Genomic DNA, 12802 nt, shown 5'->3' on the forward strand with positions numbered 1-12802 from the left:
ACCCATTTCTCGCACTGTATTTTATAGTTTTTAGCTGTTTAGGTTATTTGGGCCAGGATAGACTGTACGTACTTAATCTGCCACACAGTTTAACTTCTAAAACGTGTTTGCCTCTGCCTCTCATTTGATTCAGGAGCTTCCTCTATGTTTAACTTAAAGTACCGACAGAGCATTGGGTGAAAGCTGTCAATGAGAAAATAAGACCGGTTAATAATTTTTTCTCATAAATATGTATTTTTTTCACTTCACACACAAATTTTTACAAACTTCATGTCAAGTTAGAAAAAGTGGCAAAAGCATCGATTTTACTATATTTAAATGTTTGTCCTCAATAAGCATAATTAATGTCCAATAAAAATTCTAAAAAAAAAAAAAAAGTATTGTGGAAAGACTCCAATTTACAGAGAATTATGAAAAAAAAAAAAAAAGGCTTATTATGCAAACTATTTGCCTAATATTGTTTTAGCTTTAGGTTTGATTTGGTTTTTAGGCAGTTAGCGTTTTTCTTAAACCCTTTAAAAATATTGTTATTGGCTTGTTTTTCATTCCTTGTTTAAAGGATGATTGTTTTTGATTTATTTGTTGTTGTTTTACATAAATAGGTGATCTTGTTTTTCTATTAAGGTGGACAATACTGTTGTAACAAAGAGTAAAAAGAAGTGGAAAGGTCTTGTTAGGAGTATTAGGGCAGTTAAGGGGCCCTCGGGCCTGTCCGTACACCACGAGATGCTGGCTAAAGCCACGAGCCTTGTAATCGCATTTAAAACGCCCCTAGTTCACTCCTTCACCAGCACAACTCAAGAGAACACAGCTATTTTGCTCTACAAACCACACTTCACCCTCGTTTAGCAGGAAATTCCCTTTAATGAAAGGGAAGTAAGATTAGAGGAAAGTGCAGAGAGAACGCGACCTCAGGGGTTCTCTGTCCGTCCGCATCGAGGGCTCTAGAAGGTGAGCGGCCTGGCCTGGCCGGAGGATTCCCTCCGCACGGGGACATTCTCATGAGAGCCGAGATTAGTACTGATCATTAACCTCACACTTTAATTTTGGATAAGCCGTGCCTCTCCCCTGAAACAAAGTGCAGACAGTGGAACTCAACTTGCTGGAAGTCGAAGGACATACACCCAGGATTATTTCCCGTAGCCTTCACACCCCACAGAGCCATAGCATCATTTTGAAATGTTTTCTTGAGAGAAAATAAAGGAGATACACACACACTCCTTGAAACAAAATTATTATCTCAGGCACAAAAGATTGTTTCTGGTGAATTTTTTAAAACGATTACTAAAAGTATTCTGCTGACCATTTTGCTGTGTGTGACATACATTCTTTATTTAAAATATGATCAAATGGGTTAATAAAATATATTAGTTATTAAGAACTATGGAAAGTGTTTTTATTTAGATTTAATGTGTACAATTACATACGTAACAAAAACAGGAGCGAGCCAAGCATTTCCCTCGGGTTGTGTTTGATATCCACAGTGGTCACTGGCAGTGCAGGGGCTTGGCAGTGAGTACTGTGTTCTTCTGTTTGTTTCAGATTGAACAGAGGTGTCAGTTCTCCACACTTTTATTGATGAAGACATAATTCAAAAGCTGACTGTATAAAACATAGAAGATAATATATTTTCTTGCTGCATCCATTTCCTATGAAACATCTGAATTCAAGGTCTTCCTTGTGAGAGTTTGGACACACTTAGGTGAGCTGTAAGGGAAAATCTAGGGAAAAAGAGCATAACATGAGCTTTAACACACCATGTGTGTTATGCTGTGTGTGAGAGCACATGTGTGCATGTGAGATTGTATAAGCCCTTAAATTTATATTGATTTCAGAAAGGACAGTATCAATGTAGAGTGTAGCAAGTGCTTCATCAGCCGTCTAAATACATCAAAAACAAATTTCAAAATGTGGATTTTTTTCCCTATTTTGATATTGTAAGCAACTACATGGAATCCTTATATCTTTAATAAACAACACAACTTAAAGAGTTTTACTTTTTTTGATTCAAGTATTTTAGATCTTGCATTGTTTTATTGAAGACTAAGAAATTTAGACTTTAGAATCTTGATGAAGGTAAATTATATATGAAAGAATAGTGCTAGTCAGGATGCTACTTTGGAAGAGCAAATAGATATTGATTTGTCAAAAAACAGCAGTTAAGACCAAAATTAAGTAAGAAAGTAAACCTTACATTTTTTGGTCCATTGTGTCCCAAAGACAGGATTATTTTCAACTATAATGTGAAAATGTCTCCAGGGAATTTATTTACTATTAATTGGAGAGTTTATATTAATGAGTTTTAGATGCAAATAATTGAGAATATCAATAAATATTTGGTGTATCCAATGAGAGTGCGTCAATTGCCTCTACGAGAGGGGTCATCTTCAAGGTCTCACGCTTTCTCTGCAGAACCCTTTGCTCTGGCTTTGATAAAGATTCGCAGAGTGCAGTTTCTCTTAAAAAAATCGGCAGCAAATTCTGAACCCCAAATCTGGGGAAAGTTCTGATGCTCAAGCTTTTTCAATATTTTCTTGGTCAATCCTTCATTTTTATTACCTGTCCAAGAAAAATTTACTTTAAAAACAATCACAAAGGTGATCCTGTTTCTGCAAGCAAATTAAATGGAACATTATAAATATAAGTCTTATTCATAGATTCATATACGGATTCCAATTATTTTTGAGTCTTACAGAGAAAGTCTTATAGCTATTAACTTTCTAAAGGGTTGTGTTCAATCGATAAGATGACAAATGACCAGGTAACATCTAAATTATAATGATTGCATAACAAGGTATTCAATTTGGAAAACAGTTGAAGATGGACTAGATCATCCTCTGTATTTGACCAATGGAGCTACTATTACGGGTAGATAAGTTAGAAGCTTTCACAGAGATAATTTTCAATATAATGATTTTCTAATTCATTTCCAACAATAATTCATTGCTTGCTATCACAGTTCTTTCATAGGCAAGATTACATGTGCAATCAATACAGGTATTTATGACAAAAAGTTATCAAAGTATTAAAAGCCTAGTGCTTCTAGGTCTGCTCACCTCTGCCATTGTCATCACGTCTTCACTGAGTATCCAACATTAACACGCAGTCCCCACCACCACTCCACCTTCACCTCACTAGATTCAAAGGGCACTCACTAGAAGTCAAAGGCACCTGTTTAGGGACCCTTGGGAGAAGTTGATTTAATTTGTAAAAAAATATCTTTGAGATCATTATATGTTATAGGGACAGTAATCATCTACACCCATAGTTCAATCTTCATTTCTAAGAGATAACCTGGCAGAGATTTTATTTCAGGGTCTTTTGAATTTTCCAGCCTGAAGATATTTCTGATTACCTAAGAGAAAGACCTGAAAAGCACCTGTATTATCTAAATGTTGCCAAGTTGGCAGAGCTCTACATGATTTGCTTTCATTGGCATTACAGAAGCCCATCACTCTAATATTTGTCAACTTAAGCAAAAATAAAGCTATCAAAATAATGAAACATAAATTTAATATACATATATATTTTATATATACACGTTTATACATGTACGTGTGCGCATGTGTGTAGTCACAGTAGGAAACTGATTATTATGAGAGCAAGGTAGACCTTAAGGAATGAACTTCTTGCTGTACTCTCACTATTTCTTAAAAGGGAAAGAATAAAAGAGAAAGAGATAAAGCTTATTTAAAGGCCTCATTTCCCATGAAATGTTGGGATACATTTAAAATTGAGAACACCCTGGAAACACTGCATCTGCTTTTCCTGGATGAAGACTGAATTTCTGAAGACTCAAGTACAAACACAGTAGAGACATGCTATCCTTGAATACACTGTACTGAATCTACACAATTGACTAATAATAAAAAAGTATTTTTTAGATATAAAATGTTTCCCAGGTACCAAAAGATCAAATAAAATGCCCGCCCCTCCTGCTGTGGCCCTAGGTGTGTGCACCACACACTGACTTGGGGACTGCTTCACAGCAGTGGTCTCAGGGCAATAGTTTCTGGTTCATGGGGCTGACATCAAGGAACCGCCATCCGCCCTCACTTAGCGGGGTGGTTCCCGGTAGCACCACACTGCCCGTGGGTGTGAGCAGCTGCTGCGGGTTCTGGAGGCCACCTGCTTATCGACAGCCTTGGCCAGGGCCCCCGGGAGCCTCACTCGAATGCAGGTTTCCTGTCCTTCCCTCTGGAAGCCGGCGTGCACCCCTTGAAGCCTGCTTGGCCCTCCATTCTCCTCTGGGCAGGTCTGATACGTTATGACGATGAAAACAGGCTAATTTGTCAAGTCCTGGAAACAGCACTGTTGCTCCTCCAGACGGCCTTGCTGTTGCTACTTAGAAATGACGTAAATTATTAGAGATGTGAGACATTTATAAATATTTAGTCCTTAATTCATAGCAAAGTAGAGACATTGGACTAGAGTGTGAAACAGGGACTTCGTGACGCGCTTGCACAGGGCATCCAGGAAGAAAGTGTGGGTGCCAACCATCCCACATCATTGCTACTGTTTTCATTAGCATACAACTGGTCCCAGGATTTGAAGCACAGCACTCCACAGCGTCACTGGCAAATCAGCCTAGCGTACGCTTTATGAAAACAAGCCACATCAGAAAACGATTCGGTGTAAAAAGAATGGGTGACACTCATTTTCCAGTTAATAACAAATATGCCACTTACTTAATTACAAACCTGTTAACATAATAAAGACAAGGCAAATGAAGCAAAATCAGAGGCGTCGCGTAGAAACAAGTATTTGTTTGCAGGCCCGCGACCCTGAAGGCCAAGGTACGGTGGCTCCAGGTGTCTGCCGTGTTAGGCCAGCTTTGAAAGTCCTGATGCGGTCAGCACTTGTCTGCTGGTGCCCAAAACTACGCATTTTGGGCTGGGACCTTTCTCAGAGGAGGGCTTCATGTTCCAAAAGGAGGCAAATGGCCACTGAAAGGGACCGTGAATACGCATTCTTTATGGAGGATTTGGTCTTGGCTGTCAGTTAGGAAGCAGCTGTATCTCTGAGCTTCACAGCAGACTGCGTGCCTGTGCCCGCTGGCCGCGCTCTTCAGGATGCACAGGGCGTTTATAATCACGTAACACATGGTTCTATTTGAAAAAATAACGGGCTGGGCCAGGACTTACTGATAATCTTCAATCTTTTCAGAGTAAATAATATATTAACATAACTACGGTGAGCCACAGACTATCTAACCTCCTAATTAGGTAAACTGTGTAAGAATCCTTCAGATAAGCGACCAGTAACAACATTTCAGTGAAAAAAGACATTGACATCAACAAACTTGTGAGGCCTTCCAGTTAATGTTTATAAGTCGTAATAAATTTTAACACCATAACATATTTGATATGCAACTTAAGGGGGCTTATATACCTGTTAAGACCATCTTTCCAATTTTTTCCCAAAGGTATCATCTTTTTAAAAGAGAATGTAGAAGATGATCTAGAAATTAAAAATTTATAATCCTCTTTTAAGAAGCTAACATTACCTCCATTTTCAAAACAACCAAACGATAAAGGGACAACCAATGAATACCATGAACCGTTTGTTGAATTTAAAATGTGTTTCTACCAAAATGTTTTCAACATTTGAGACCTTGACTTTTCAAAAACGGTGTCGAGAAGAATACTGTGTTCTTTCTTTTCCCTGTATGGCATTATGCCTATTATTAAAGAATGCTCTCAAAGAGCAATTTGCAATGTATTTTCTAGAGAAACAACTTAACCTTAAATAAGAGTTGTATATATTCAACGTCTGATTCAGAAAGTTACATTTCCTTTCACTGGAACAAGGAAATTTTAACCAAGGTTCCCCAACTGCAGTAAAAGAAATCTTTTATGTATTTTCAAATACTGTGCCTTTTTATTTAAAACAGTGTAAACATAACAACACCACCAATAATTGGAAAAAGACTGGTTATGTGAACACTAATTTTCTTGAATGCCCCCATCAAAGTAAGGGTAAATAAAACAGACAAATCTCCAGGAGGATTCCCCGTTCACCTCAGCAGTGGTAAAAATATTGCTTTATTCCAAATGAACATACAACACGATTTACTGTTCTTTTGGGGCCTTCTTGTGGACTAAATACTCTGGGTTTTGCGATTTCGACAATTTATTCTTTCCATATTAACCACAGAAGCCAATGTCTTGGTCCACAGGTTGTAGACTTGCTACAAAATAAATAGCAATGAGGCTCATGAGAAAGCAAAGGATAACCGTCAATTTGGTCATTGGCTTGTGCAAATAATTTAAGTGCGCGTGATTCAAAATAAATACACATCTTCCACTTGCCCTGTGATACGGATACCACCCATGATCCTACAGTTGTTCCTTCCAGAAGCGTTCACATCGGAAATGGTCTAGACACTGTCAACATTGTATAGGAGCCCACCATGCAAGTGACTGATTCAAGAACTTACTAACTGAACTTTTTGCTTAATGAAAAAATTTAAAGTGAACAGATCTAAGAGGGAAATTTTTTTTCTGAGTATTAGAGTCCCTGATGTTTCAGAACAAATGTTGGCAAGCTTAAAACGCACACACATGCACACACACACTCACAATGAACGCGTGTGCGGACAACGCAGGGCGCTCGGAGGCAGGCCCGCTGGCAAAAGCTCCCTCGGCGCCCTAAGCGACCTCAGAGGAAACCATTTCTACCAGCAGGACTTCAGCGGCACGGGGCCGAGATTTTTTGGTCTTTTTTCTGTATTGATTTCAGACCTCCCTCTGAGATTCTGCGCCTTCACATTTCAGAGGAAGATGGCACGTTAAGAGTAGCTGAGGCTGCCCCCGGTGAGCCCCTCTAAACCCTGCCCTTCTCTCTGCAGAGTCTCTGTGCCATTCTTCAGAAATTAAATAGAACACACTACGCTTGTTGACATGACATAACCTGCATGAGGCTGTCGAGTGAAGAGAAATTTAGGGGTTGGGGCCGTCGAGCCAAATGGCGAGGGCCGCCTGCTCATGGCACAGCCGCCCTCGGATGCTTTCTCTCGCTAAGCGCTTTTTCTACCAGAACACTGGGGCTGTGGGCCTGAGGGGCTGAATCGCCCACATCTACTAAGAGCCAAAGAGGACAGTGTTGGGACTAACTGAAACGGTATTCAGAATTCCACCCAAAAGCTTTAGTTGTAAGCTTCATCCCTCCTGAAACATTTCTTTCCCTTTAAAAAAATATTTTGTTAAAAAACACTATGATATGAGGGCGATAGACTATTTGGTTTCTTCTAAGTAGATGCTCTTAAATTAATGCATATAAATAATTTGTATTTAGTTTCCTCTCTTTCCTGTTGAGCAAAGCATAGAATGCACCGATTCCTACATCTCAAGTCACTTGGTCAATGCAGAGTCTCTTTGTATTTCATTTCTTAAGACAAAGTGTGCCTCTCGTTCAGATTTGGCCATGGGACTCAGGGGGAGAAAGGCTGTGTTTTCACTCGCACTGTCCTCAGTTTCTACACTGGCTAGTTCGTAGTCTTCTGACCGCCTGGCGTCAGTCAGAATTCGGATCTGCTCCTGGACAGTTTCTAGCAATATTTTCACTTCTTGCTGTTCTGCTATAAGACAATCGCTGACTGGAATACTCACGTTGACAGTATCAGCAGAGTAGGAGTCTTTGCACCATTTGATGCTTTTGACTTCGGAGGTCCCTGGCATTTGCTTGCAGGTTTCCTCTGGACCCACTGAAGGGGAGATGGGCACGGAACTGGCCCTTGGGGATGAATATCCCATCAGGTCCTTTTGATCCAAGCTATGAAAATAGGAGTTTGTCTCTCTTGAAGGCAGTTGCATATTTATTGATGCATTTTGTTGGATGTTTAAACCAGCGGATGAATGCCTGAAACAGAAACAAAGTGTTACAGGGTCTGCCTCCTGCCAGAGCTGCTCTAGAGCACTCGCCAGCCAACAAAGCACTTTCCACATGCACCAGCTCACTGACTACTCACAGCAACCCCATAAGACGCATAATATGTTCCCAGATAAACAGAGAAGTAAACTGAAGCTCAGATAGGTGAAGTGACTTGCCCAAGGTCACACAGAAAAATAAGTGACAGACTGAGACTCAAACCCAGATCTTCTTACTTTAAGTCCAGGGATCTTTCAACACACCACAGCTGTATAGGCAGGTGGGATATAGTCTTCCTGACCTCTATCCTAGAATACAAAGTAAATGGGGATTGAGCAGGTAAGTGTGGCCTTCCACAGTGACAAACAGGAAACCCATAACGGCGTTACTCCACTCCATCAACTTGACCACCCTCTCAGCCCTGGCTTGGTACTCATGTGGCCAACCTACTTGGAGAGATCAGGAAGCCCAACATTAGGCGTTAAGGTGCTACAGTCCTGAGTTTTTCTGCTTCACGCTGACTTTAGTGGAACTGGATGCAATTCCTATTGGCATTCTGCTCTGTAGGAATTGCCTCACTACAAATTGCTGAGCTTAAATGGGAAAGGGAGGCACACGATTCTTCTCTCTGCCCAGGGACAAACATGAAGTGCATTTCGTGGGGCCTCTACCCATCTAGCAACTTTCCTCACAAGGTTTCTGCAGCCAAGGAAGGTAGTGCACTGGTGCACATCAATGGCTGGTCAAGAAATCCAACGTGCCATTTCACATAATCTGAAGATTCCAGAACCTGGCTAGCCCCTTTCTTGCCTGTTCAGAGCTAGAGAACGTCCCAGCATCTCTGAACTTTTTAGTCGCAGAAAGTGGGGGATGGTATATCGTAGATTCATAGAAATGTGGTTTGGAGACTTCAACAGTAGTTTTTATTCTATTTCTGTTATTTGTTCTTGATTTAAATGTTTAAACATTAAAATTTAAGCATCATCTAAACATATCAACCCTCCATACAATAAAGATCATTCCCTTGTCTTACATTGTAATGTAAATAAAAGTCATGATTATACAAGGAAATAATTGTGATGAAGTGTGTAGCATACTAAATAGAAGTCTTTATGGGAGTAATTTAGAGGTCTTTCTATCTGACAGTGAGAAAAGTTGGGGAGCAAATTTAGGTGTCTTTTTAGTCCCACCCTCTCTTACTGTGTACCTGGTACAAAGTTGGTAACCAATAAATCCTGATGGAATAGACTCATGAATACATAAGCATATCTTAGAGATAAATACTTTATAGCATCCATTTCAAACATAACAAGAGCTAACATTTGCATAGTGCTTTTAATAAGCCCTTTCACCTTTAATTGCCTCACTGATTTTTTTTTTTTTTAAAGCTGTGTGGTTTATTTATTATTATTACCATATAATGAATGAAGAAACTGGACTAAGGGGTATTCAAATGACTTGCCCCAAATTACCTTTAGTAAGCAGCAGAGGAAGAAGTTAAACCCAGGTTGTCTTATTTTCATTGCTACTGTGAAAGCCAGAAATGAGTGGGCACCCACGGTGCACTAGAGCACCTTTCAAAGGATGTATAATCGTTACCTGTGCAAACTGTAGAGCCACCATGTACAAGGACCTTCCCCAGGGGATCTTAGCCCTTTTCTTTAGTGTTATAGAACTGAGAATCTAAGCCTAAGGGTTTTAATCAATGAATCAATCTCAACAAGGAGAGATGGAATAAATCAGAGGGTTTTGTATGCTGTCCTTAGCACCATCCTGTTAACAACATTAATATCTATGAAGATATGGCATGTCTACTATCAAATTTTCCAAGGTCACAGAGCCAAAAAAATCTAATTAGGATAAAATCGTGCTCCACGTAGATACCATCAGAGTATATGAGTGGGTGGAATGTAATAGGTTGAAATGTGATGCTGAAAGGTGCAAATTCTTATACCAGGGCCTAAACATTATTTGTAAAAATATTAGATAAAGGTGTAAATATCTTGGAGGATTTAGCCAATTGTAGTTTCAGCAAGTCAACAAAGAGTCATGACAAAGAAGTGATGGAAGGCAATTCCAGCCAGACTTGGGGCAGTCTTCTAACATGCCCAACTGCTGAACTGAGGACTGCGAGGAGGAAGGGGGTTGTCGCTGGCGTGTGCGTCACCTCACAAGACGCACGGCTGGCAATAACTGAAATCCAAAATGTTACTACAGCGCGAAGGTGTGCTTCGAACTACTAGAGATCGCCAAAATGTGGTTTTGTTTTGGATCAGACATGACGTCAAGTCCCAATGCCATTTATAGACAAACTGAAGTCTCATTTTAATTTTCTCACCAATGAAAACAATCAGGTAGTAACACTGGCCTAAGGCTGTCCTTCCTCCAATCCCTCATCAAAAAAATCAGAAGTGCGTTTCCTCAGTAACTGTGTGTGTCAAAACAACCTTTAAAAGGTGAGCTATTCCAACAATTAGTCCCTTGGATTTGTTTCCAGTAGTTCAGGAGCCAGGCTGAGGAACTGGTGTTTCCCCAGGGGACTCCACGACCCACTTCCCAGTGCATATGGCTTCAGAAGGAACAGACTCGATCGAAGGCACCCTCTCTTCTCCTGCAGCTGGACAGCTAGAGGGTCCAGTTACACATTGTCACCCTGGGACGGAGCTTTCCTCACACGCCCTTTCTGGCTTGGTGCTTTATTTAGTGAGAAAGGCCAGTCCCAGTCTTAGTTCTGTGGCACGGTGTAGCCCACCGTGTGCTGGCCGCTTGCGTCTGCCATCCTTAGTGATTCACCTGCACAGCTCCTGAGGACACTGAGTGAAGTTCGTAAAGCGGCTAGTTAAGGGAGGGGAATAGTCAGCACGCTCTGTGTCCCTTCTGCTCCGAAGGTGGCAGCCCAAGTTGTGTAACTCCGTTCCCTTTGTCTAGCCTATGAACGCATTAGCTGGATTCGCCCGACGTAACGCAGCTCAGAGCTCTGAAGGCGGGTGCCAGGGTTGTCACTGACCCGCCGATAGGGGAAGGCTCCTGAATAATCACCAGCTCACGCCTTCCTCAGGCTTCACTATCGCTGCCAGGTTCAAACTGGGCCGAAGCCAGTGCCATGTAGAGAAGTCACACAAGCCGGAGCCTAACTAGCAGACAGAGCCCACATGCTTGATGAACAAGCAGCAGATGGCCCATGGCTCCTGCAAATCCGTTCACTCCCCCTCCAGGCGAGGGCCGGATTTGAAGGGGACCTTTAACTGTGAAATTCTATTACCAACCCTATTTCCAGTCCAGAGAGATGGACGGTCCCCCAGGAGTAGGAAATAGCTGTTTTCAAGAACCCAGAATGAGACTGCTCCCTGAGATTCATTGAGCCGAATACACAGTGACTTATACTTAGAGTCACCATTTATCAACACTGGGTGCATATCACACCTAGGAAAATACACGTGGCCAGCCAGCTGGAGAGAATATTCCAATTCCGATGATGACTGAACCAAAACAAAACCACCGCCATGCAGACAATAAGTGTAAGTCTCCCAGGAGCTGAAAGACAAAGCAGGGCCTGAACCTGCAATGGGAATCTCAGAGCCCCTGAAGATTCGTGTGTGTGCGTGTGTGGTTCAAGCCTGTGCCCAGCACAGCTCAGAGCATCCCTACACCTGGGACACAGGGAATGACAGCCAAAACATGCCCAGCAGAAAGAAAGACAGCATGGGCTGGGTTCTCTCTCCACTCACAAAATATACTATTCTTAAGTAACAGGCAGTCTCAGTGATTTTAGAAAGAAAATAATTATGAAATATGATTAGTTATAATTGCAGGCTAAATGCAAGCCCCTTTCCAGATATAAGGCAAAGGGAAAAGCCAGCTACTTCTTGACTTACATTCTACATTTTGGACAACTTGGCTGTTATGTTGAATCTGCAGATGTCATCCCAGATCCGTACCAACCACATTTTACACTTCATCTGGAACTGCTTCAAAATTGCAAAACCCAGCCACAGGCTGTTTACTTCTCCACTAGTCCTCCTAAGGAAATCTGGTGCTGAGCTTTGTCAGGTAGGGTGCGACTGCACGTATATTATGCCCTGAAGAAAAGGCACAGGTAAGGCTCTGGGATGGACCTCCTGCTGGCTTTCGCCTTCAGCCCGATACCCTGTGGGAAATCACAGAGGCCAGAGCGGAGTAGAAACCTGGCCTGGCTCATCCACAGAGATAAAAACTAGATGTAATAAGAACCTGGTGGTGTGAGGGAACAGATTCCTGAAATTTCTAGAGTAAACCCTGATTACATTACTCTTGAAATCAATGATAATTTTATAACAGTTCTTATGACAGTAAATACCAGTATGACCTCTTTGCTTATCATGTGAGAGACACAACCTCTTTACACACATACTTTTTTTTTTTTTTACAAAATCTATTCATCAACCTTTAGCTGTATTATTTTTGTTCAAGTTTTAGATGAAAAAACTCAAGCTTAGATGATAAAACTATCTCATAATCTCACGAGTTGTAAGGGCCAAAGATGAGATTTGAACTTCAGCCATTGTAAGTAAGACCCGCCGTGTTTGCTCGAACAGGATGTCAGTTAGGGGAATGGTGACTGAAATTCATCCTACATTCCACTCACCACGCCTTGAACCCTATAGGGATCCCGCTCAGAGGAAGGGACACCTTTCTCACTGCCGGGAGGAATAGCAGCCGTCATGTCCAAAGCCCATCTTTCCATCCCTGCACCGTGAAGGGGCCTACAGATCCGAGTTCAGCAAGTTGGACTTTGAGAGCATGCTGTCGACATTAACTGAGACACATTCAAGAATGCTCCGTGGAGGCAGATGATATATATGTTACAAATTACTATTTAGGGTATTGTCCACAGTACTGATCAGAGAATTAAGTAAATTTTTTCAAACCTAAGGATCAAAGAACACTTTCGTCT

At 41.3% G+C, this 12802-nt stretch overlaps 1 protein-coding gene across 2 annotated transcripts in view; it reads right to left on the reverse strand.

Moving 5' to 3' along the window:
* Positions 1 to 5864: 5864 nt before the first annotated feature.
* The window catches only part of NRG3 (neuregulin 3), a gene marked incomplete at its 5' end in the record, with an annotated part of 953079 nt that continues 946141 nt past the window's right edge, over positions 5865 to 12802 (reverse strand). The window contains 2 exons of one of the 2 annotated variants that reach the window (XM_081158126.1): positions 5865 to 7860; positions 8106 to 8177. In XM_081158126.1, the coding sequence (XP_081014252.1) occupies positions 7353 to 7860; positions 8106 to 8177 (580 nt within the window). In that variant the 3' untranslated portion in view covers positions 5865 to 7352. The remainder of the gene's footprint in view (positions 7861 to 8105; positions 8178 to 12802) is intronic. The other variant, XM_081158127.1, reaches the window with a different exon arrangement.

Source organism: Miniopterus schreibersii (genome assembly GCF_964146895.1).
Source record: "Miniopterus schreibersii genome assembly, chromosome: 14".
Classification (NCBI taxonomy): Eukaryota; Metazoa; Chordata; class Mammalia; order Chiroptera; family Miniopteridae; genus Miniopterus; species Miniopterus schreibersii.